This window comes from Doryrhamphus excisus, linkage group LG11, assembly GCF_037039965.1.
Source record: "Doryrhamphus excisus strain RoL-2023G ecotype Guam linkage group LG11, RoL_Dexc_Guam_v1.1, whole genome shotgun sequence".
Classification (NCBI taxonomy): Eukaryota; Metazoa; Chordata; class Actinopteri; order Syngnathiformes; family Syngnathidae; genus Doryrhamphus; species Doryrhamphus excisus.
In genome coordinates, this window is record NC_136367.1 from 1,612,172 (window position 1) to 1,638,800 (window position 26,629).

Below are 26,629 nucleotides of genomic sequence, written 5' to 3' on the forward strand. Positions count from 1 at the left end.
TTATTTTATATTTTTTATTTATTTTTTGTCCCGTACCGAAGTACTCAGTGATATGAGCATCCAATGACATAATGGTTACCATAGTAACGGTCAATGTGTGTTATGTGTTATGAAATATCATTCAATACCAAGTTGGAGCGATATAGAATTCAAATACAACAGAGTGAAACCCTCATCACTCCACATCACGAACGTCGCCGCACCAGTTTAAGTCGTCGCGAGGCGCCACAGGAAGTCACTGACGGAGACTTGAGGAAAAACACAGCACCTCCGTATTAATAATGTGTTGGCTTCTCCGCTTGTATAATAGCGCGTAAAAAGCTTCAGCAGCACAAATTGGCGCTCGCCAAACTGCTGACTCGAGCAGCCACGATTGCGCTTAAGCTTTTAAAGTCCTCATCAAAAATTCAACAAATTCCCAGAGCGTCACATTCCGAGTTTTTTTTCCGCCAGTGTTAGAAAGAATGAGGGTGTACAACTTTGGCTTCGTGAGAGCTGAATATTTCTGTTTGTGTCCAAGTTGTTCTTGTGAGGATCTGATGACTTTATCTCCGCAACTCATTATTAGCTAGGGGCTTTCACTGGAGATAAAGAACTGGTCTAGAACTAGAGACGTCAGTTCAGTTTCAGAGCTCTAAACTACAGCAATAAAGCACGTAGATTGTGCGGAAAATATGGGCTAATAACTATAAAAGCAATCTTCACTCGCTAAATGTACTGCAAAAAAAAGGCCAGTAAGGATAATTCATAATGCCGCCTACAGAGAACATACTAACTCCTTATTTCTAAAATCACAAATACTTCAACTTGCTGATATAGTTCATCTTCAAACAGCTAAAATAATGCATAAGGCTAAAAATAACCAACTAGCTAAAAATGTCATCCAATACTTCTCTACAAGGTATGATGCTCATATCACCTCATACTTCGGTACGAGGTACATTATTAAAAAAAACCTTATAATACTTATACTATACATAATACTTATATAACTTATACTCCAGTGCGACTTATGTATGTTTTTTCTACCTAATGATGCATTTTTGTCCTTGTGCGACTTATACTCCAGAGCGACTTATAGTCCAGCAAAAACTCATTAGCTACCTAAAACATATTTATAAGTTTTTTTCGCCCGATCACCCAATCCCAAAGTCGCATTTATACGTACGTTTTTTTTTTTTGCATGAGGCAAAAAGAGTCGATGATGCAACTGCACAATAGAACAGATCATGTTTGGTGCAGCAAAAAAATGCTACTTATACTCCAGTGCGACTTATGTATGTTTTTTTTTCCACCTAATGATGCATTTTTGGCCTTGTGCGACTTATACTCCAGTGCGACTTATGTATGTTTTTTTTCTACCCAATGATGCATTTTTGGCCTTGTGCGACTTATAGTCCAGAAAATACGGTAACTCATTAGCTACCAAACACAAATTTATACGTTTTTTTCGCCCGAACGCCCAAATCCCAAAGTCATATTTATACGTATGTTTTTTTTTTTATTTGCATGAGGTAAAAAGAGTTGATGATGCAACTGCACAATAGAACAGATCATGTTTGGTGCAGCAAAAAATGCGACTTATGTATGTTTTTTTTCTACCTAATGATGCATTTTTGGCCTTGTGCGACTTATACTCCGGAGCGACTTATAGTCCAGAAAATACGGTACTCATTAGCTACCAAAGACATATTTATAAGTTTTTTTTTCGCCCAAACTCCCAATCCCAAAGTCACATTTATACGTACGTTTTTTTTTTTATTTGCATGAGGTAAAAAGAGTTGATGATGCAACTGCACAATAGAACAGATCATGTTTGGTGCAGCAAAAAATGCGACTTATGTATGTTTTTTTTCTACCTAATGATGCATTTTTGGCCTTGTGCGACTTATACTCCGGAGCGACTTATGTATTTTTTTTTTCTACCCAATGATGCATTTTTGGCCTTGTGCGACTTATAATCCAGAGCGACTTATAGTCCAGAAAATACGGTAACTCATTAGCTACCAAAGACATATTTATAAGTTTTTTTTCGCCCAAACTCCCAATCCCAAAGTCACATTTATACGTACGTTTTTTTTTTTTATTTGCATGAGTTAAAAAGAGTTGATGATGCAACTGCACAATAGAACAGATCATGTTTGGTGCAGCAAAAAATGCGACTTATGTATGTTTTTTTTCTACCTAATGATGCATTTTTGGCCTTGTGTGACTTATAATCCAGAGCGACTTATAGTCCAGAAAATACGGTAACTCATTAGCTACCAAAGAAATATTTATAAGTTTTTTTCGCCCAAACTCCCAATCCCAAAGTCACATTTATACGTACGTTTTTTTTTATTTGCATGAGGTAAAAAGAGTTGATGATGCAACTGCACAATAGAACAGATCATGTTTGGTGCAGCAAAAAATGCGACTTATGTATGTTTTTTTTCTACCTAATGATGCATTTTTGGCCTTGTGCGACTTATACTCCGGAGCGACTTATGTATTTTTTTTTTGCTACCCAATGATGCATTTTTGGCCTTGTGCGACTTACGTATAATCCAGAGCGACTTATAGTCCAGAAAATACGGTAACTCATTAGCTACCAAAGACATATTTATACGTTTTTTTCGCCCAAACTCCCAATCCCAAAGTCATATTTATACGTACGTTTTTTTTTTTATTTGCATGAGGTAAAAAGAGTTGCGACTTATGTATGTTTTTTTTCTACCCAATGATGCATTTTTGGCCTTGTGCGACTTATACTCCGGAACTCATTAGCTACCAAAGACATATTTATAATTTTTTTAAACGTAGCCCTAGCATAGAAGTGTTTCACTGTAGGAATTTTGAGCGTCACGTTGGTTGCATCTGCAAAAGCAAACCTACCGCATGAAGTGGATTGCCTTGATCGATTGGCACCTTGAAGTCAGCCTGGAGCTCATCAAACGCTGTTATCTGAGAAGTGGAAAAACAAACATTCATCACCGTGTGATCACTGGATGACTGAAGAGAGTTGGAGGCATGAGTTAACCCCAAATTAAAAATAAAACTCAATTTATCAGATTTCCATTGTTTGGACTGTTCAGGATCTCTGGGAAGCCAGAGTCTATCCCGGCTTAGCTGGGGTTAGACCCTTGACTGTGGTCCCTTGTCAGTCATCGAGCTTGGGAGAGATTCAGTCGAAGTTTGCAACCAAATTGTGTCAATGATCTCAACTTTATCTCAAGGTCAGGCAAAATCTGACACATTTGTAGGTTAAATAAAAGGCAAATAAAGTAAAGAAACAAAAAAAGTGTTTTTATTTTCGAAAAGTACATATAATGACATAGTTTTTGGTTTCTTTTTCAGTTGCTGCCACAAATTGGACTGGTGAGCAGGGAGCTTTCGTTGTAGAAACGTTTATCAAAACAAAGGACTGCAACACAACCAGCGTTCCGTTTGGACTTCGATCTTGGTAGACATGATCCCGTACCAGATCCAAACACCATCTTGTTATGGGTTACCGACTTCAAAGCTACTGGATCTGCATTGAAACCAAAATCAAGCGGCCGACATCGCATCGCCAGAACTGATTTAATTTTTAAAACATAATGAACATACTTTACTTTTACTTTATTTGCCTTTTATTTAACCTCCAAATGTATCAGATCATTTTACCTGACCCTGTACATAGTAAGTACACATAAAACGAAAACCCCAGCCAGGGTGAGTTACTGTGGACTTATTTTCAGTGGGCAGCAAATCTATACTTCTATACGACTCTAAAGTATACCACGGTATTACGAGGCAAATACTGTGTACAGATTGAAAACCCTTCATATTCAGAATTTGTTTGGATTTTTCCGATTTTACGAAAATCCCAGAATCCCAGAATCATGCAGTCGCAATGAAATTCTCCCTCGAAGGAAAAAAAACCTTAAACAGAAACTTCGATTCAGTGTGGGTTAGCCGAGTAGCATAAACATATATAGATCATACACCATCTTGTTATGGGTTACCAACTTCGGAGCTACTGGATCTGCATCGAAACCAAAATCAAGCGGCCGACCTGAACTGAATTTAATTTTTAAAACAGAATGGCATTAAATGTACTTTTTGAAAATGCTTTACTTTTACTTTATTTGCCTTTTATTTAACCTCCAAATGTGTCAGATGATTTTGCCTGACCCTGTATACATATAGTAAATACACAAAATACTGTGTACAGATAAACAACCCTTCATATTCAGGCTGCAGACAAATATTTGTTGGGATTTTTCCGATTTTACCAAATGAACTGCATCACAAGGAAAACTATTTCTATCAACGATCCACGCTGTTTTCTTTCCGTCTTTATTTCTTCGAGGAAGTCATAGTCTCTGGGAAAAATTCCAATCTCATTTCCAAGCCTAAAAAAATCCCAGAATCGTTCAGTCGCAGGACTGACTTTTTATCAACAACGGTTGTGTCAGTCCATGAGTCGTGTGCATCTGTAAGATGTACATCGGTATCCGTTGCTTTGTGTTTGTGTGTAATCATAAAATCGATATAATGCACAAAACGTGTTTTACTTTGGACGTGACTGATATGTTATCTTCATAGACACAGCAGAAGCTTCTCTCCAATCCGGGTTATTTCCCTTGGCTCCACACCTGACAGGCAGCTCTTTACATGTTATTTCCCACTGGATCCAAACTGTGATCCTGGGCCATTGCTTCTCTCTGTTACAGTGTTAGATTCCCCCCAGGCTGTCTTGGTGGCTGATGAGATTACATACGAAGCGTTATCATGACTGCTTTAAAGCTACGCGTATTTGGGAGATACATCGATTATTTTTTTTTTTGTTTTTTAATGTATGTTAGCTCATATTTCAAACTTCAGTCAACATCACGGCAATTCGCCATGGCAACTTGCTTCACCGACTTCCTTTTGTTGGGCAGTTTCAGTCTTTTAGTTCTTCAACCAGTTGATTTTGAAGGATTTGTGAGACTTCGGGCGGCACGGCGGTCTAGTGGTTAGCGCGCAGACCTCACAGCTAGGAGACTAGGGTTCGATTCCACCCTCGGGAATTTGCATGTTCTCCCCGCCGTGCATGCGTGGGTTTTTTCCGGGTACTCCGGTTTCCTCCCACATTCCAAAAACATGCTAGGTTAATTAGCCACTCCAAATTGTCCATAGGTATGAATGTGAGTGTGAATGGTTGTTTGTCTATATGTGTCCTGTGATTGGCTGGCCACCAGTCCAGGGTGTACCCCGCCTCTCGCCCGAAGACAGCTGGGATAGGTTCCAGCACCCCCCGCGACCCTTGTGAAGCTAAGCGGTAGAAAATGAATGAATGAATGAATTTTAGAGCCCTCTAGACATGAAGTAACACCCCTATAGTGAACTTTATACTCATATTATTCAATATAGTAGACATAATAAGAGAAAATAAGATGTTTTTACGCTGCATGGCGGACGAGTGATTAGCGCGAGGGCCTCACAGCTAGGAGACCCGAGTTCGATTCCACCCTCGGGCATCTCTGTGTGGAGTTTGCATGTTCTCCCCGCCGTGCATGCGTGGGTTTTCTCCGGGTACTCCGGTTTCCTCCCACATTCCAAAAACATGCTAGGTTAATTAGCCACTCCAAATTGTCCATAGGTATGAATGTGAGTGTGAATGGTTGTTTGTCTATATGTGCCCTGGGATTGGCTGGCCACCAGTCCAAAGTGTACCCCGCCTTTTGCATGAAGACAGCTGGAATAGGCTCCAGCACCCCTGCAACCTTTGTGAGGATAAGCGGTAGAAAATGAATGAATGAATGAATTTTAGAGCCCTCTAGACATGAAGTAACACCCCTATAGTGAACTTTATACTCATATTACCCAATATAGTAGACATAATAAGAGAAAATAAGATGTTTTTACTCTGCATGGCGGACGAGTGATTAGCACGAGGGCCTCACAGCTAGGAGACCCGAGTTCGATTCCACCCTCGGCCATTTTTGTGTGGAGTTTCCATGTTCTCCTCGACCCTCGTGACTTTTAGAACTGGATTTGTTGTCCTTCATGTGTTCTGTGTCCAGTGTGAGTGACGGAGCTCAGTGGGTGATTCATGCAGAAGGACTTCTGTCAACGCCGCTGAATTTCTGTAAGCAGGGTTTTATTTTTTATTTTTTTTCATTTTTTTTGCTGTGAATGTTTTATTATAAGACTTTGAAGTCACGGTTGGCTGGCAGCCCAAACTAACTTGGCTGGCGCCTCCTCTTCTTTTGGCACATCAAAATGTGCACAGTATGCTTCAACATGGAGATGGAATGAGACGGTTGTGGTCCAATGCCTTGTGCTTTAATGTGTGGATGCAAATTTGCAGGGGGGGGGGGGGTTCCTTTTACTTTTACTTTTAGTGGGTTGAAACAAGGATCCGTCAAACACTAGTAAATACACGCATTCATATGGAAATAACGCATTTTCTTTCAAATGAACAGCAATCACAGTAACCTCTACAGCAGGGGTCTCAAACACGCGGCCCGCAGGACACTAGTTTGAGGCCCCCCGCCTTGATATGAAAGTTTAATGTTAGTTTGATATGGATGCTGTATGGTATCATGTACCTAGAAAAAAATATTACGTTTGATTAATGTTCATGTTAAAGGTTAAATAACTGTTAATAGTTATCCTCACTATCCGTGTGGAAGTGGTAAGTTTTTGGTGATTTAAGTTGAAAGGAAATAACTTGAAGGCTACCGTTTAGGTCGCTAGCTGTCTAGTTTGCGAGTTAGCATGTGTCTCGAGACCCTGCAGTTGCGCAATATGTTGTAAATAAAAAGAGTATAAATGTGACTATAGTCGTGTTTTGTCATGTCTACAGGGCTCTAATAATGCTTTGTTCATTTTAATCTGAAAAAAATCATTTGTCTTCCCACCAACTTTATGTGGTTTCTTAATTTTTTATTATTATTATTATATTTATTTATTACTGATTGATTGATTTTCTTTATTCTTGATTTGTTTATTTATTTTTCAAATTATTTTGTGCAGAAAAATAAAAATTAAAAATTAATTTGAGAACAGTGGAATGTTTTATCAGAGCTTTTATTGTAGAAAAAAATCGGAAGCAAAGCACTGAAAAAGTTTGTATATTTTTCTGTTTTTAATAAATGTCGATGTTAGCCAGCCAATCGGACGGATGTCGACTTAACGAATTCCACTGTAAAAATGACTGACTGTGTACACCAAAGGGTTGTTCGGGTTTAACTCCATTTGAATGAATTGCTCAGAGAGTCTTCCTCGGGAAGTCATCACCGGCTTCAAATTGGCTTAAAAAGCACGGAAAACTAAACAAATTAAGTAACAGAGATTTTTTTTTTTTTAACTTCGTTTTATAGCACTTCCCTAATCCTTACGAGGATTTAGGAAAGAACATCCAAATCTGTGCCGCAGACTTTCCCAGAGGTCAACGGCCGCCCATGAGCTGGGAGTTTGGCTTCTGTTTTAATTGCTCACACGCTCCCTTCAGGGCCTGTATCTGTGCAGGACACCTTGGCGGAGGCAGACAGCTGGAGAAGCCAGTTTCCCTGATGTTGATAAATAGTGTTGGCACCGTTAACCCTTTACTTCACTCGGAGGAAATCAAAGGAAACAAATCTGTTCCTTGCAGATTTCTCCTTCGAGTCTGAGTCAGAGTCTTTCTATGAGGCCAAAGGGAAAACCGGGAAGCACTTATCAGGCGGAATATCAATACTACGTACGCTTTTACACGTGCGTGTATGCGTCAAACACAACCGAAGCAAGAAACAGACTTTGTAATTAATTTTAAATAATAATCCGTTGAGGAGACAAGGGTTCGATTCCACCCTCGGACATTTTTGTGTGGAGTTTCCATGTTCTCCTTGTGCATGCGTACTCCGGTTTCCTCCCACATTCCAAAAACATGCTAGGTTAATTAGCCACTCCAAATTGTCCATAGGTATGAATGTGAGTGTGAATGGTTGTTTGTCTATATGTGCCCTGTGATTGGCTGGCCACCAGTCCAAAGTGTACCCCGCCTTTTGCATGAAGACAGCTGGGATAGGCTCCAGCACCCCTGCAACTTTTGTGAGGATAAGCGGTAGAAAATGAATGAATGAATTTTAGAGCCCTCTAGACATGAAGTAACACCCCTATAGTGAACTTTATACTCATATTACCCAATATAGTTGATATAATAAGAGAAAATAAGATGTTTTTATGCTGAATGGCGGACGAGTGATTAGCGCGCAGAGCTCACAGCTAGGAGATCCGTGTTCGATTCCACCCTCGGACATTTTTGTGTGGAGTTTGCATGTTCTCCCCGTGCATGCGTGGGTTTTCTCCGGGTATTCCGGTTTCCTCCCACATTCCAAAAACATGCTAGGTTAATTAGCCACTCCAAATTGTCCATAGGTATGAATGTGAGTGTGAATGGTTGTTTGTCTATATGTGCCCTGTGATTGGCTGGCCACCAGTCCAGGGTGTTTCCAGCTTCTCGCCCCAAGACAGCTGGGATAGGCTCCAGCACCCCCGTGAGGATAAGCGGTAGAAAATGAAAAATGAATGAATGAATTAATATTTTTGTGCTTCACTGCTAATTATTTTTTTATCAAGTGTTGAGATTCCGTACTTTTTCGTGGTCCTTTAACTCATCATAGTTGCTGTGAGACGTAAAAAATCAAAATAAAATAAATAAAATATTAATTATTTAATTTTTAGACGTAAAAAATGGTATTAAATTAAATTATGTGTGTGAGACATATTGAAGACAGACAGGGAAGGTTATTGGAAATGCTGAGCTGAAATCAAGAAGTAGATCAATGTCAAGCTAGCAAGGAGTTTAGTAAGGCTACGTTAATTAATCATCGATTTTGGCTATTATCTGATAGTTATGGAACTCCACAGAGAAATTATCATAGAAATAGTTTTTTTTGTTGTTGTTGTAAAAACCAAAGCTGGTTCAGCATCGGTTCATAGTAGCTGAATGAAGATATATTCCTCTTGGTGAAATGAGCATCTATCCTTTCCATATTCAAAAGTGAACACCAGGAGTGTCAGTCAGTTCAAAAAGACGAAAAAAAAATAGAAGTGAGAGGAGGCGGAAGGATGGGGATCACCCTTATAATCCGTGCGTGTGTGCATTGTGCAATGAAACAATGGAAACGGCGGAGTCAGGATGATGGATGAGGAGCCAGCGGGGGTTAATGAACACGTGGATCAATGCTGAGCCAAGCCAGTTACGCCCTGAACGCCACCTCCATTAACCTCCATTGCCTGGTGCCACAAACCCTGTTGACTGTTTGTTTCTAGGGGGGTGGATTGGCAACAATCTGGCAATTCTTACCGATTCTAACATCTGGTACTTTTACAATCAGTAACTGGTACATTTGTTCACTTCCTGCTTTCCATAATATAGTTTTAAATTAAATTAAATTAAATTAAATTAAAAAAATGTCCACAGGTATGAATGTGAGTGTGAATGGTTGTTTGTCTATATGTGCCCGGTGATTGGCTGGCCACCAGTCCAGGGTGTACCCCGCCTCTTGCCTGAAGACAGCTGGGATAGGCTCCAGCACCCCCCGCGACCCTCGTGAGGAAAAAGCGGTAGAAAATGAATGAATGATTAAATTAAATTAAATTAAATTAAATTAAATTAAATTAAATTAAATTAAATTAAATTAAATTAAATTAAATTAAATTAAATTAAATTAAATTAAATTAAATTAAATTAAAAAAATGTCCACAGGTATGAATGTGAGTGTGAATGGTTGTTTGTCTATATGTGCCCGGTGATTGGCTGGCCACCAGTCCAGGGTGTACCCCGCCTCTCGCCCGAAGACAGCTGGGATAGGCTCCAGCACCCCCCGCGACCCTTGTGAGGAAAAAGCGGTAGAAAATGAATGAATGAATGATTAAATTAAATTAAATTAAATTAAATTAAAGTAAATTAAATTAAATTAAATTAAATTAAATTAAATTAAATTAAATTAAATTAAATTAAATTAAATTAAATTAAATTAAATTAGTTTTTTTTAAATTAAAAAAATTGTCCATAGGTATGAATGTGTTTGTCTATATGTGCCCTGTGATTGGCTGGCCATCAGTCCAGGGTGTACCCCGCCTCTCACCCAAAGACAGCTGGGATAGGTTCCAGCACCCCTGTGACACTTGTGAGGAAAAAGCGGTAGAAAACGAATGAATGAAAAAATTTAAAAAATATTTTATTTTATTTTATTTTATTTTATTTTATTTTATTTTATTTTATTTTATTTTATTTTATTTTATTTTATTTTATTTTATTTTATTTTATTTTATTTTATTTTATTTTATTTTATTTTATTTTATTTTATTTTATTTTATTTTATTTTTGTCCCGTACCAAAGTATGAGGTGATATGACCATAAACATTCTGATTCTGATTCTGATTCATGTAGTATCCAGTCCAGGGTTCACACTACCTGGCCTTTCTCCGTCCTGGTCCCTGCATGGTGATTCATACTGGATGTGGTAATTATTTCTGACACCTCCAGAAACAGATGTAACTGGGACATTATGAGGAAAGCAGATTGTACTTCATCTTTATTTCATTAATGTTATTAAGTCATGAATAATCCACATGAAGGCAGTGCAGACTGAGTGCAGACTCGCCGCAACTCAGAGCTGAGTTTTCTGGCGCTGAACTCCTCCGTTGTTCTGGTCACTTAATTATTATGGTCTCCATTCGTCTTTTATGGGTTCGCTCTATTTCCCCATTCGGGGTTTTTCCCTGGATAAAAGACAACTTTGCCCTTGCATTAAAATCTAATTGGAGGCCATCAAATTTGGTATTCAACCAACATCTGTGGGAAAATAAGTCTTTGACCTTTCCATTCAGTGAACACAAGCTGGGTTTTAGGATTTTTAAGGTGGATTTTTTTCATAACACACTGGTCGCTAAATGATTATTCATATGCAAGTTATTCATGAATACCATTGCTGCTATAATCTTAATGAGACTTGTGTTCGATTCCACCCTCAGCCATTTCTGTGTGGAAGTTTGCATGTTCTCCCCGTGCATGCGTGGGTTTTCTCCGGGTACTCCGGTTTCCTCCCACATTCCAAAAACATGCTAGGTTAATTAGCCACTCCAAAATGTCCATAGGTATGAATGTGAGTGTGAATGGTTGTTTGTCTATATGTGCCCTGTGATTGGCTGGCCACCAGTCCACAGGGTGTACCCCGCCTCTCGCCCAAAGACAGCTGGGATAGGCTCCAGCAACCCTCGCGACCCTCGTGAGGATAAGCGGTAGAAAATGAATGAATTTTAGAGCCCTCTAGACATGAAGTAACACCCCTATAGTGAACTTTATACTCATATTACCCAATATAGTAGACATAATAAGAGAAAATAAGATGTTTTTACGCTGCATGGCGCACGAGTGATTAGCATGAGGGCCTCACAGCTAGGAGACCCGAGTTCAATTCCACACTCGGGCATCTCTGTGTGGAAGTTTGCATGTTCTCCCCGTGTAGGCGTGGGTTTTCTCCGGGTACTCCGGTTTCCTCCCACATTCCAAAAACATGCTAGGTTAATTAGCGACTCCAAATTGTCCATAGGTATGAATGTGAGTGTGAATGGTTGTTTGTCTATATGTGCCCTGTGATTGGCTGGCCACCAGTCCAAAGTGTACCCCGCCTTTTGCATGAAGACAGCTGGGATAGGCTCCAGCACCCCTGCAACCTTTGTGAGGATAAGCGGTAGAAAATGAATGAATGAATTTTAGAGCCCTCTAGACATGAAGTAACACCCCTATAGTGAACTTTATACTCATATTACCCAATATAGTAGACATAATAAGAGAAACTAAGATGTTTTTATGCTGCATGGTGGACGAGTGATTAGCGCGAGGGCCTCACAGCTAGGAGACCCGAGTTCGATTCCATCCTCGGCCATTTTTGTGTGGAGTTTCCATGTTCTCCTCGTGCATGCGTGGGTTTTCTCCGCGTACTCCGGTTTCCTCCCACATTCCAAAAACATGCTAGGTTAATTAGCCACTCCAAATTGTCCATAGGTATGAATGTGAGTGTGAATGGTTGTTTGTCTATATGTGCCCTGTGATTGGCTGGCCACCAGTCCAGGGTGTCTCGCCTGAAGACAGCTGGGATAGGCTCTGTGAGGATAAGCGATACAAAATGAATAAATGAATGAACAATTGGAATTACATTGGTTGCTTATTATGTCGGACAATTTACAGGACAATTATCGTCCAGGAAAATGTGTTATCGTGACAGGCCTAAGTGTAATAAAAGCTTTTCCTCCACATTTTATGCAAGGTGAGCACTCTTTGCTCAAGCCTTTGAAAATACACTCGGCGATGACTTTTAGCAAGGCTGTGCTTGGTTGACAGATAAACACATTTCTGCATCGTCATCGGAACGCCACAAACGCGGTAACAGCTGAGAGAGTGTTATGCTTGTTAAGTGCGAACGATTATTCACGCCGTTAAACTGACAAATGCCCTGTACTCGTCAAACTCTCCGGGTGTTTAAAAAGTCATCTTCGACATGCATATTGTTAGATTCCCTCCAATCCTGTGTGCCAATTCGTCATTGCGCAAAACTCGGAGATACGGACATAGTTTTATCATCAAAAGTCGGAAATAGGAAATATGTCTGCTACTCTAAATCACATTCAATCACGGTAGGTCATCCTCTTTGGTATCGAGCCCTGCGACACTCTGATTTTGTGCAATGAGATGCATAGACAACCTACATGAAGTGTAGGCAGAGTTCCAAATGTTCCTCGGTGGTTCCTCATTAGTTCCTCAGTCACTACTCGAAATTTATCTGAATCAGAATTGGCCTTTTACTTAAAGGGGACCCATTACGCTCATTTTGGGGCCCTTTGTATTGAGTTGTGGACTCCTAAAGAGCCGCTACGCACAATAACCAGCACAGAAAGCTTTCTAGATCTTCCAGAATCTGCACTTATTCCAGTGTGAAATGCCGTTGACAGATTAAAATATTTTTCTTTTACTCTAAAGTACTCTAAATTCATCAGAATGGTACCTTCCACATGTGCGTACCACTTCCACATGGAATGGGAGGAGAATGTCGGGCATGCCCTAACATGAATTCCAGAACCTTACGGATCGCGACTGTTCTAGAAGAGTGTTGCTGCTTAGGTTGGCTCAACCAGTTATCAGTTGAGGGGGGGGGGGGGGGGGGTTCCAAATGTTTTTGAGACTCCTAAAGAGCAGCGACGCACAATAACCAGCACAGAAAGCTTTCTAGATCTTCCAGAATCTGCACTTATTCCAGTGTGAAATGCCGTTGACAGATGAAAATATTTTTCTTTTACTCTAAAGTCATCAGAATGGGCCTTTACTGAAGGTACTCATGTACCTTTCACATGTACCACTTCCACATGGAGTGGGAGGAGAATGTCGGGCATGCCCTAACATGAATTCCAGAACCTTACGGATCACGACTGTTCTAGAAGAGTGTTGCTGCTAAGGTTGGCTCAACCAGTTATCAGTTGGGGGGAGTTCAAAATGTTCTTGGGACCCCTATAGAGCAGCGACGCACAATAACCAGCACAGAAAGCTTTCTAGATCTTCCAGAATCTGCACTTATGCCAGTGTGAAATGCCATTGACAAAAAATCTTTTTCTTTATCTGCTAGGGAATCAGGAACTCCAAATATAGTTTTCCTTTAGACCCGGAAAACCACTTTCTACAAGCCATTAGGCATATCTGGCTTACAGGGCATGCCCATATAAGGAAGCCCGTCCATGTGTGACATCACACAACTCCAGTTTTACACCACCCTCTGAAACCGAGCATTTTGAGCCATCCCAAATTATTTCAGGGCTCCCTTCCAAATGCGGAAAACTCATTATCTGAAACTTTGGCATCGTTTAACACGAGAATTCAACATTCTAACTACATTTATAGGTAGTGAAAAAAAGCATATTGAGGTACTTTTATCATTTATCACTTTTTATCATATCATATTTATCATTATACTTTGTCATTAGTTCCTCAGTAAGTACTCTAAAGTCATGAGAATGGGCCTTTACTGAAGGTACTCATGTACCACTTCCACATGGAATGGGAGGAGAATGTCGGGCATGCCATAACATGAGTGTTGCTACTAAAGTTGGCTCAACCAGTTATCAGTCGGGGGGAGTTCCAAATGTTCTTGGGACTCCTAAAGAGCAGCTACGCGCAATAACCAGCACAGAAAGCTTTCTAGATCTTCCAGAATCTGCACTCCAAATGTTCTTGGGCCTACTTTACCCAGTTGACTCTTCCGCCTGTCGAGAAATGATGAAATATACGGAGGAAACCTCCAGTAATTGAGAGTAAATGATGTGGTTCTCCCATTGCGCCCTGTGCACCACTTGGCTAGACGGTCTCTCCATCATGTCTGCACCAGAAGACTTCCCCGTCTCTCGTAGGCATTTGGCACGCTTCCAGCTTTAATGACACATGGAGGACATTAGAGACTCCCGTTACATGGGAAGAGAATTACAGCGTTGCAGCTCAAGGGAGGTTGCAGTTCACCTTGTATGTTAATTACAGTGACTTCATAATGGCTTCTGGGAGATGTGGTCTTGTTCCTTGTGCGAGGAACCGACAGGTTCTCCCAACGAATGCATTTTCTTGGATGTTCACCGCTAACATGACATGACGTCTTTGGTTTTATGCCGAAGAGTTCATGGTCGATTGCAGCACCTTTACTGTTGACACTCGCACCCTGGGTTCCTCTGCGGTTCTTCATTAGTTCCTCAGTCACTACTCGAAAATCTCCACTGTGAATCACCACCTTGAGGGGTTTGAGTGCAGGAGTGATCTGAGGAGGTATGTTGTCTGGGGCTATATGCCCCCTGGTAGGGTCTCCCAAGGAACCGCACCTCGCCCGGATGTGGGATACCGGGGACTCACCCTGGGATGGGGCTCGCAGGCGAGCACCTGGTGGTTGGGCCTTCACCCGTGGCCCGAAGAAGCCATACGGGATCTCCCCCTTGTAGACCCACCACCTACGGGGGCAAACATAAGGGTCCGGTGCATTGTGTGTTGGGTGGCGGTCAAGGGCGGGTGCCTGGGCGACCCAGTCTTCGGCGAGCATAAGGGTCCGGTGGGTTGTGTGTTGGGTGGCGGTCAAGGGTGGGTGCCTGGACGACCCGGTCTTCGACGGCCAAATCTGGTTCTTGGGACATGGACCCGGACGCCTCCCTGGTGAGGTGTTCCAGGCATGACCAGTCGGGAAAAGCCCCCGGGGCAGATTTCATCCGATTTTCTAAATTCTGCGCATTAGCAGTCGAATCTCGTGTATCTGAGCGTCTTGTGACACGCCTAGTTACTGAACAGGAAGCTAAACAGCTAGCCCACAAGAGTTGTGGTTCCTCATTGTGAGAATTCTGTTACTCAATCAATTATTTTTGGGGGAAAATAACTATATTTAATTATATTTATTACACAACAAATATGAGTTATTAGGGTAGAATTTTTTTTATTGTGTAATTAATTTATTATTATTAATTAATAAATAATTAATTTTAATGCACTTTTCTTAAATGTAATGTTTAAATCCTGTCTCATCCCGTTCTTGTACACCGAATCTCGTGTATCCGAGCGTCTCGTGACACGCCTAGTTACTGCACAGGAAGCTAAACAGCTAGTCCACTAGAGTTGTGGTTACTCATTGTGAGAATTCTGTTACTCAATCAATTATTTTTGGGGGAAAATAACTATATTTAATTATATTTAATACACAACAAATATGAGTTATTAGGGTAGAATTTTTTTATTGTGTAATTAATTTATTATTATTAATTAATAAATAATTAATTTTAATGCACTTTTCTTAAATGTAATGTTTAAATCCTGTCTCATTCCGTTCTTGTACACCGAATCTCGTGTATCCGAGCGTCTCGTGACACGCCTAGTTACTGAACAGGAAGCTAAACAGCTAGCCCACAAGAGTTGTGGTTCCTCATTGTGAGAATTCTGTTACTCAATCAATTATTTTTGGGGGAAAATAACTATATTTAATTATATTTAATACTTAACAAATATGAGCAAATAGGCTTTAATTTTTTAATTGTATTTATTATTTTTTTTTCAATGTTTTATGATTTAATTCCCTAGCACACTTGTCCTTAACTCCTCCCTTCTGTGTTCCCATGCTGTGTTTATTTGTTAATAATTTGTCCATATCTCCGCCCGTATGGCATCACAGAAGCCTTTATGATTGATCAATGAGGTTCGTTTTCTTCTCTATAATAGCTGTAATAGCTGGTCCATGCGCAGGCTTCTTGTATGACATAAATTATGCTAATGGGTCCATCTTGTGTGTGTGAAAAATAAGAGTCATGGCGGACTCATCTTGTTTTCAGTGTTGCACAAGTTCATGACTCATTTCACTTTTCATCTCTGCCCTCTTTTTCTATTTATGTTCATTTACACGACTTTGCTATTATTTATAGTTTTTTTTTTTTTTTTTACCCAAGTTCGATTCAATTTCCCAGTAAGTCGACGCAAACAGAAAACACGCCTGAAGGTTATTGAACGGTCTAATTTCAACGACTCGGAACAAAAAACACAAAGACGTGAATGAGCTTATTACGCCGCGTGTCTACATGTCAGCGTGTGTGAGAGTGGGAATCCGCCGAGGCATCGCCACTCTTTCTGCTGTCTTAAGCAGAAAACACAATCAAGCGCCCCCAACCCCCAACCCCCACCCCCGTCGCAAGGTGGATTATTGCTGAGGCGTCAGAATAGTGCATTCAACTGTAAACAAATATCATTCATACAACTGCTAAAAAGGGATGCTTTATTTTGATATTTGTTATTTATAAAACAGTAGCGACGCTTCGGAGATCTCAACTTGCAACCCCACCACCCCCCCCCCAAACAATCAGGATGTCAAGGATAGACTACCTTGTAATTAGCAGACTCGCATATAATTAATATTGAAATTAATATTGGTAAAAATGTGTCATGAGCAGTTGAAATTAATTATGTTCAAATTATGTTTTTTTTTTCATACCTAACAAGTCTGAGTACTCAGGATGTTTAAAAATAATAAAAATAATAAATTAAAAGAATACTACTAATAATAATAAAATTAATTAAATTAAAAAATGAATAAAAAAACAAAAAAAATAAATTATATTAGATATTATATGGTTAGCTAATGTATTTAAGATATTTAATAATATTGTTTAATATCATAATCGCATCTGTTTATACAATAGATTTAGGCATTTTTGCTTAAAAATAATATTTATATTTGGAAAATACCTGACGAAAAATAAATAATAATAATTTTTAAAAAAATAATACAATTAAAAAAATTTTAATTATATTAGGAAAGCAGGAAGTGAACAAATGTAACAGTTACTGATTGTAAAAGTACCAGATGGAGGGGTAGGATTTAATAAGCTTTGCTTCTTCCTACTCCTTTTGGACGTGTGGAACCGGGAACTGATTATGGGATGCACTCAATTAAAAAAAAACACAAAAAAAACTTAAACTATATTATGAAAGCAGGAAGTGAACAAATGTAACAGTTACTGATTGTAAAAGTGCCAGATGGAGGGGTAGGATTTAATAAGCTTTGCTTCTTCCTACTCCTTTTGGACATGTGGAACTGGGAACTGATTATGGGATGCACTCAATTAAAAAACACAAAAAAAAACCTTAAACTATATTAGGAAAGCAGGAAGTGAACAAATGTCACAGTTACTGATTGTAAAAGTGCCAGATGGAGGGGTAGGATTTAATAAGCTGTGCTTCTTCCTACTCCTTTTGGACGTGTGGAACTGGGAACTGATGATGGGTACATATATTGTATATATTGTATATCCATTCATACTGTATGATGTTTTTTGATGATGGAGGTGTGAATGGCTGGAGAAAAACAGCTGCTGGATTCCCAATCACTTGTGTGAAAATGACTGCTTAATTGATTTAGGATGCTGCACCGTGGCAGTGCAGCATGCATGAAGGCAGCCGGCAGTGCAAAAAAAAAAAGCATGAGACAAATTAGCGAGATGCAGCAGTGACATCTGACACAGGCGTGCACGCCATTGGGTTCAGCAGTTAAGGGTGGGCGGAGGCTAATATGGGCAATATCAATACCCAGTTTAATATCAGATCAACAGAAGTGTTCTTTATCAGTGTTTCAACTTATTTGACACAAGAGGACTTCAGAGGATTTGAATGACAGCTCATTGATTTTGCTCAAATAATTGCTTTTAGTTAAACCTGTTTAGACCCGAGTTCGATTCCACCCTCGGCCATCTCTGTGTGGAGTTTGCATGTTCTCCCCGTGCATGCGTGGGTTTTCATCCGGGTACTCCGGTTTCCTCCCACATTCCAAAAACATGCTAGGTTAATTAGCCACTCCAAATTGTCCATAGGTATGAATGTGAGTGTGAATGGTTGTTTGTCTATATGTGCCCTGTGATTGGCTGGCCACCAGTCCACAGGGTGTACCCCGCCTCTCGCCTGAAGACAGCTGGGATAGGCTCCAGCACCCCCCGCGACCCTCGTGAGGATAACCAGTAGAAAATGAATGAATGAATAAACCTATTATTAGAGCCCTCTAGATATAAAATAACACCCCTATAGTCACCATTATACTCCTAATACCCAATGGAGTAGACATAATGTGCACGGTGCTTGACATGATGTCGAGAACACAGTCTGGTGCTTGTGTGTCTCAATGAACATTACATTAATAAATAATGTATTAAAAAATAATTTATTAATAAGTTATTTATTAATAAATCATTTATTAATAAGTTATTTATTAATAAATGATTAATAAATGATTAATTGAATCATCACAATTTATTATTAAATAATGTATTAATAAGTTATTTCTTAATAAATCTTTTCTTAATAAATTAATTATTAATAAAATATGTATTAATATATAATTTCTTAATAAATTATTTATTAATAAATTATTTATAATTTACTATTTATTCATGTTTTACATCTTGCAAGACCTGGTGACAGTCCTATATTTTTTAGTTTCTTAATGAACTTATTTATTAATAATTATTTATTAATAAATTATTTATTAATGTATTATTTATTAATATATTTTTTTATTTATTCATGTGTGAATCTTGCAAGACCTGGTGACAGCCCTATATATATTTTTAGTTTCTTAATGAACTTATTTATTAATAACTTATTTATTAATAAATTATTTATTAATGAATTATTTATTAAGAAATTATTCATTATTTATTCATGTTTGAATCTTGCAAGACCTGGTGACAGTCCTATTTTTTTGTTTCTTAATGAACTTATTTATTAATAAATTATTTATTAATGAATTATTTATTAATATATTTTTTTATTTATTCATGTTTGAATTTTGCAAGACCTGGTGACAGTCCTGTATATATTTAGTTTCTTAATGAACTTATTTATTAATAACTTATTTATTAATACATTTTTTATTAATGAATTTTTTATTAATAAATTATTTATTATTTATTCATGTTTGAATCTTGCAAGACCTGGTGACAGTCCTTTTTTTATTTTCTTAATTAATTTTACATAAAACATATTGTGTGCAATAAAACAATTTAATATATGATTATATTCTATATATTATTGTATATTTAATATATTACACAATCATAATGGCAAAGTCACAGAATCTTAACAAACACCAAAAACAGTATCGGTATCAGTATCCGGTCGTGTTGGTATCGAATCGATACCAAAATATGCAGTATCGCCCACCTCCCCCCCTCTTTGAACATCAAACAGACCTTGCCAGAATTGTGTAGTATTTACCGCGTAATAATAAGGTACAAGAAGTACTTACATGCCATATAGCGAAGAAGATGAGTGACACGCAGAGGACCAGAGACAGCATGTAGCAGAAGGCAGCAAAAGTGAACATAATTGGGACACAAAACGGCGGGGAATTTCCCACAAAAAGCTCGATCCCATTTATAAAATACCCCCCCCCCCCCCAAAAAAAAAAAAAAAAAAAAAAAGATAGGGGGGCTGCGGTTTAAACAATAAAGTTGTCACGCTGCCACAAGAACACGACACGGTACCGGTACCATGACTTCTCTTATGTCAATAATAATAATAAAAATAAAATAATATAAAAAATAAAAATAAAAAAAACGTCCACTGCGTCTGTGAAGCAGCGGTGGTGTTGTGAGTCAGAATCCCAACCCGGGTTGATGTTCGGCGGCTGTGATGACTGCCTCCACCGCCGGAATCATGTCCCTTTTTTTTAAAAATAGCAAAATACAAACGAAACAAGCCGCAACGTGGAGGAGTTGATGCGCAACACAATGCAGAGGATGCGCGCCGATGCCGGATCCATTCGTCTGGCTCGGGGGGGGGGGGGGGGGGGGGAGAGAAGATGAAAGGCACGCGCGTGAACAGGTGGATCTATAGGAGCAACACCCACAGCGTGTGCACGTGAGATTGGTGCACGCGCACAGCAAATAAGGCTATATGTAGAGATATTTTTTGCATTATATTTATGGAGGGATTATGGCGTCTTGGAACACTCCATAGTTAATAGATGATCAGTATTATTATTATTATTATTATTATTATTATTATTATTATTATTATTATTATTATTATTATTATTATTATTATTATTATTATGACACCTTCATATGCCGTATACATTGCTGCAATCACATAAACTGAAGGATAAAAATATTACAGGAAGAACATTTCCAGTAAGAAGATTTTAATATTTTTTTAAAAAGCAGTAGAAATGGGGGAAAAATAGCTGTAATAAAAACAAATTATGAAAATGTTTAAAAAATGTAGAAAAGAAAAAAAAACAGCTGAATTTTTAAAGTCAAAATATTATTGTAATAAAGAAATAATATTACCGGATGAACATTTCCAGGAAGAAAGCTTAAATAATAAAAAAAAAAGAAATATAAATGGGAAATAATTATAACAAATAGCTGTTCTAAATAAAAACAATAATGTAAAAATATTATTGGAATAAAGTCATAATATTACAGGAAGACCATGTCCAGAAAGAAAATTAAAATATTATGAGAAAAAAATTTTCGAATTCAGTCAAAAAAGAAAAAAATTCTAAAAATCTAACAACAATAGTAGACTTATAATGATTAAGTCAAAATATTATTGTAATAAAGTTAGAATATTACGGGAAGAAAATAATTCAAATAATTCAAAATAACAATGCTTTAAATAAAAAATAATACAAATAGTTAAAATTTTAAAAAATACCTTCCATAAAGGCTCAAATAATGAAAATTAAAATGACTTTTTAAAAAGTGTAAAAAAAAAAAAAGTAATCCGAAATATAAAGAAATAAAAGTAAAAACTGAATTCCATAAAAGCAAAAACATGCTACGTTAAATTTGTCTATATGTGCCCTGTGATTGGCTGGCCACCAGTCCAGGGTGTACCCCGCCTCTCGCCCCGAAGACAGCTGGGATAGGCTCCAGCACCCCCTGCTACCTTTGTGAGGAAAAGCGAAAAAAAATGAATGAATGAATAAATTCAGTGGGACGCTGCAAAGACGTCAGCCTCCCTCTGGACTCTGGGCTCCTCTGGTGGACAGAGGCAGTATCTGTTTCAATGCTGCTTGACTGCCAATGAAAGTACGAGAGAAAATATTGTTTTTTATAAATGTGTTTTTTTTTTTGCCTTTTAGCCTCATATTGGTACATGTTTGTATATTTCTTAGGTAACCTTTTAAGTGTATTTGTGATATTTTTTTTGTAAAATACTCCTAATTAATATCAATGATGTGTCATGCTACATATACAGTATATTCAATTATTCATTGTTACTGTATTACTTTTTTGAAATCTATAAATTCCATGTATTAATTCAAAATTATTAAAATTTATTGATTCTCTCATTATTTTTGCTATTGCGATTTTCATGCCATTTAAAAAAATTATTAACAGTATTTCCCTAGTTAGTTTTGATATGAATTCATAGAAGAAATACAGATTAATATTGTAAGATTATTATTATTATTATTGTAAGATTAATATTGTAATATTTACCACCCTGTTATGGTTTTAAAATGAACTTTAATGGCTACAAATAATTTGGTGGAAATATGCCAATTTATGCTGCCATTTAGGGGAAGCCATACTGGAATGGTCACGTGCCTAAGTGTTTCCTGACCGGGCCACACAAAACATTTGTCTGAGACTCTTCCCCCATCTACTGGTAGGAATTGAGTAAAGCAGGTTCAACCCTCTGAGAGGTTTAGCATTCAAATGGATGGACTCAACTCCAGCACTTCCTGTATTAGGTAGGTACATCTTCACTATTTGGATTGTTTGAAATATCATATCTACCACTTTTTTTACTGCACATTATACTATTTATAATATTTCTGCTACTTTATTTACAGTACAGTGCCTACTTCAAATAAACAGTATCAGCAGTTGGTGTCCAGCTCTTTTTTTTGTTTGTTGTTTGCATATTCTGTGGTTGGGGATTTGATTCTGTATTGCAGCGGTGGAAAATGAGGTTTGGAAAAAATATATAATATTATCAGAATAAAGTCAAAATATTTTTGGAAATATATTTTTTCGAATAATTCTACAAAAAATTGTAGAAATGGGTGGAATTTTAATTGGATATTACAATAAGAAAATTTCGATTTCTTATTATTTATTATTGAACAATTTTTAAAAAGTAGAAAAGGAAAAATTTGCTTTAATTTTACAAGAATAAAATCATAATATTATGGGAGGAACATTCCAATAAAAAAGTTTAAATAGTAGGAATAAAAACAGTAGAAAATGGAAAAAACAGTTGTAATTTTACAAGGATAAAGTCTAAATATTATAAAATATTTATATACTATTATATAATATATAATATTTTATATTAATAAAGTTATAACGTTACGGCAAGAACATTTCCAGGAAGAAAGTTTAAATACATTTTTAAAAAAGAAGTAGAAATAGGGGGAAAAAAAGCTGTAATTTAAAAAAAAATAAAGTAATAATATTATTGGAATAAAGTCATAATATTACAGGAGGAACATTTCCAGTAAGAAGATTTAAATAATTTTTAAAAAGCAGTACAAATGGGAAAAAAAACAACTGTAATAAAAACAAATGAGGTAATATTATGGGAAGAAAATTTCCCAGAAAAAGTTTAAATAGTTGGAATAAAAAAATGTAGAAAAGGAAAAAAAACAACTACAATTTTAAAGTCGAAGTCAAAATATTATTGGAATAAAGAAATAATATTACCGGATGAACATTTCCAGGAAGAAATAAATAATAATAAAAAAGAAAGAAATAGAAATGGGAAATAATTATAACAAATAGCTGTTAAAAATAAAAAAAACAATAATGTAAAAATATTATTGGAATAAAGTCATAATGTTACAGGAAGACCATGTCCAGGAAGAAAATTAAAAAATTTGAGGAAAAAAAAAACATTGAAATGGGAAAAAAAGCCGTAATTTTCGAATTCAGTCAAAAAAAAAAAATCTAAAAATCTAACAACAATAGTAAACTTATTAGGATCAAGTCAAAATATTGTAAAATTTAAAAGAAGATTAAAAAAAAGACATTTCCAAGAAGAAAATTTCAATAATTTAGAGAAAAAAAATATCAAAATAAGTCAAAATATATTGTGAAAAACTGACATTTTCCCATACAGTCTGTGTTTATGTTTACATATACCAAAAAACAATTGCTACTTTCGGTTTCCACTTTCGTTGTGTCATCCAGCGACGGTTCTACTGATCAAAATGCCCCCAAAATCCCCCAAAATAATAAATGAATGTTGGTAGCTCATGCTAAACGTGACTGTTTTTGCCTTTCCTACAGCTATTTATATTTATGATGCCAGACTTTGTTTTTTTTTTTTAAATCGTTTCCCATTTCTTTCTTTGGAAAGCGGCCAAGGCCATTATTTCATAATCTCAGCGGGTGTTGCAAATTGTGTTGCATAGCAACTAATCATCCTTTTTGTCTAATCGTAGTACTATTTCTGCACTGTTGTCTAGATGTTATATACCTGAGGGACAGCATTGAGTGTTTTTTTTATGTGATCTCACACTGGAGTACATTATTATCACACAGGATTTAATCACTGGTATTGTGTAGTACTAGTTACACTATACAAGTACAAGTTTTTCGGGCTTTTGTTGCTGCATATTTTCTTGACAGATGATATGCAGAATTTAAAATATATAGAATATATTTTTTGTTAAATTTGTTTGTATTACTTAACAAGATATTATTCAACAAGTCAGAACGCATCCGTGTCTGGTGGTCTGGTGCAACAACAACAAAAATATATATATACACAAAAGTACTAGATACCAATACAAATGTAAAATATATATATTAAAAATAAAACTATATAAAAATGACAGTGTAGTGGCATGTTGGTCACACAGTCAGGAGATCGGATTGATCAAAACATTCATTGGGGGAGCTGCAATGACGTCAGCCTCCCTGTGGGCTGTGGCTTCCTCTGGTGGACAGAGGCAGCATTGCAGCAGCATCCATTTTATATGCATTCTATACATTTTTTATTATTTTTTAAAATTATTTTAAACTTGTATTGCTACATGTTTGGGTATTTCTTAGGTAAACCTTTCGAGGGTTAAAAGTGAAGAGTTTGCAGACAAATCATATTAATATTAATACTCATAATATCAACATTTCAACTTTTTCTGCTTAAATTACACAGATTTGCTCTTTTTTCACCCAGTTTTTCGATCTTTTTGGTATTTTAGTAGATTTTCTTTTTCCCATGTACCGAGGACAACAAAAATTGAGCTGTGGTTTTATTAGTTAGTATTAGTTTTATTAGCATTTATTACCATTTGAAGATGGGTAAACGATGTAAGTGTATTTTATATCTGCAATGTGAGGTTTGTCCAGTAGATGGTGCAATTATCCTTTTATTATGGACATTTTTATTGAAAAAAAAGGAAAGTGCTGCGATACACACAAAATGTATTCAGTGACATATTAGCATTTATGCTAATCATAAGCAGGCTAATTCATAGCGAAATTCCCCCACCTTGAATATGAATTCATTTTTATCCAATATTTATCATACAATTAATATAAAAATGATATTGAAGAAATCACTATCACTATTTAAACTGTCACTTTTAATAACTATCACGTTGAAACGATCACTTTAAAAACTGTATTGGGACAGTCACGTGACTGTCACGTGCCAACCTCTCCAAAATGTTTCCGTTCCGTCACTTCCGGACTTAATGACTTCAAATCAGCACAGCTGTGTAAAGGACTACTTTGCCGGCATTGAAAGTCTTCGTGACCCAGGTAAGCAGTTCACGTTATTTGAAGTGTATTAAGTGCATTAATACTTTTTCTGTATTAATGCTACACCGATTTCAGAAATAGTCCGTATTAATTGTGAGAAATGCTATGGAAAGATGTCTAAGTTGAGTGTTTTGTTTTGTTTTTTGCTAGACCGGATGTGCCTTTATTGTGAAGGGAACTCAACAGGATGTTATATATGTGTGTGCCTTGTTTAGACCGAACTCAAAGTTTGAGGTTTACGTTTCTGCTGCATTGTGGCGTTCACTTAAAACACTTAAAACTGCATCAAATTAAATATCTTTGTAGTATTTACTATATTATCGTCTATGTGAAAAGGAAAAAATGTGAGAATTTTCTCTCTTGGCAATCTAAATTAGTGACGTAACACACTTTTTACGTAAACAACAAAACATGGACTCTTCTGTACAGGGTAGCGATGTAAAAAGTGTCTCCTTAGTGTTTTTTTTTGTCCTAATGTATTCCAATGTACCCCGCCTCTCACCCGAAGACAGCTGGGATAGGCTCCAGCACCCTTGTGACCCTCGTGAGGATAAGCGGTAGAAAATGAATGAATGAATGAATGAATGATAATGTGTCAATGGGAAAGAGTGGCTGCTGCATGGTGTTTCATTGTCTCGCCACCAGATGGCAGCATTCTGCGCTGTTAATATCTCATTGCTTCATTTATCCCAACAGTTCAGTTTCATAGCTTCAGTCTTCAGTCTACTGTATGTTTTTAAGATGAGTCACCGATCAATACGTAGTGGTCTCAAGCGGCAGTTATCGTCTTCTTCGCTTTTTGCTCCCTGGATACAAGTCAAACGAAGGCTGACATCGCTGCAGGCACAAACACGTATAGACCGGCGGCCTCTGACACTGAAGTGGCTTTTTGTTTTATTGCCTTTTTTTTAAATGTGTTAATCAACAGGGAATCGTGCACTGCAACATGTGTCTGTCAAGTATAAACAACACCAAATAACACTAGTCAACTTTTGGGACTCGCTTCCAAGATACTTAAAAGTGGCTAAAATTCATTTATTTTTTATATTGCAGCCAATGGCTTTGTAGATTTGCCACCAGCTGCTTATAATCATCTGCAAGCAAATTATTTATGAAATTTCTCTACATGCATGCAAATGTTCTAGATCACACACCAACCGTTTTTTATACACACCGTGATTAATCTAAATATTAGCATTGATAACAAGGGTAGTATCAGTATCAGGTTGATACCACTGTGATGACCTGTATAATTATTTATGTGATGTAAGTCAAAGTTATATGCACTGTATAAATTATACCCAAATAACACATGGACAAATCAAATGCAGGGACACAAGAGACTCTAATAAG

At 37.1% G+C, this 26,629-nt stretch overlaps 2 protein-coding genes across 4 annotated transcripts in view; one reads left to right on the plus strand and one right to left on the minus strand.

The window, feature by feature from the left end:
- Positions 1-20,327, minus strand: part of cnih3 (cornichon family AMPA receptor auxiliary protein 3) — a 46,057-nt gene extending 25,730 nt beyond the window's left edge. For all 3 annotated transcript variants that reach the window (XM_058072446.2, XM_078794511.1, XM_078794512.1), the window contains exons 1-2: positions 19,798-20,327; positions 2,875-2,943 (exon numbers count right to left, since the gene is read on the minus strand). In XM_058072446.2, the coding sequence (XP_057928429.1) occupies positions 2,875-2,943; positions 19,798-19,875 (147 nt within the window). In that variant the 5' untranslated portion in view covers positions 19,876-20,327. The remainder of the gene's footprint in view (positions 1-2,874; positions 2,944-19,797) is intronic.
- Positions 20,328-25,229: 4,902 nt separating this feature from the next.
- Positions 25,230-26,629, plus strand: part of LOC131134308 (intraflagellar transport protein 20 homolog) — a 33,831-nt gene continuing 32,431 nt past the window's right edge. The window contains exon 1 of the mRNA XM_058079446.2: positions 25,230-25,276. The gene's annotated coding sequence lies outside the window, so the exon portion shown is untranslated. The remainder of the gene's footprint in view (positions 25,277-26,629) is intronic.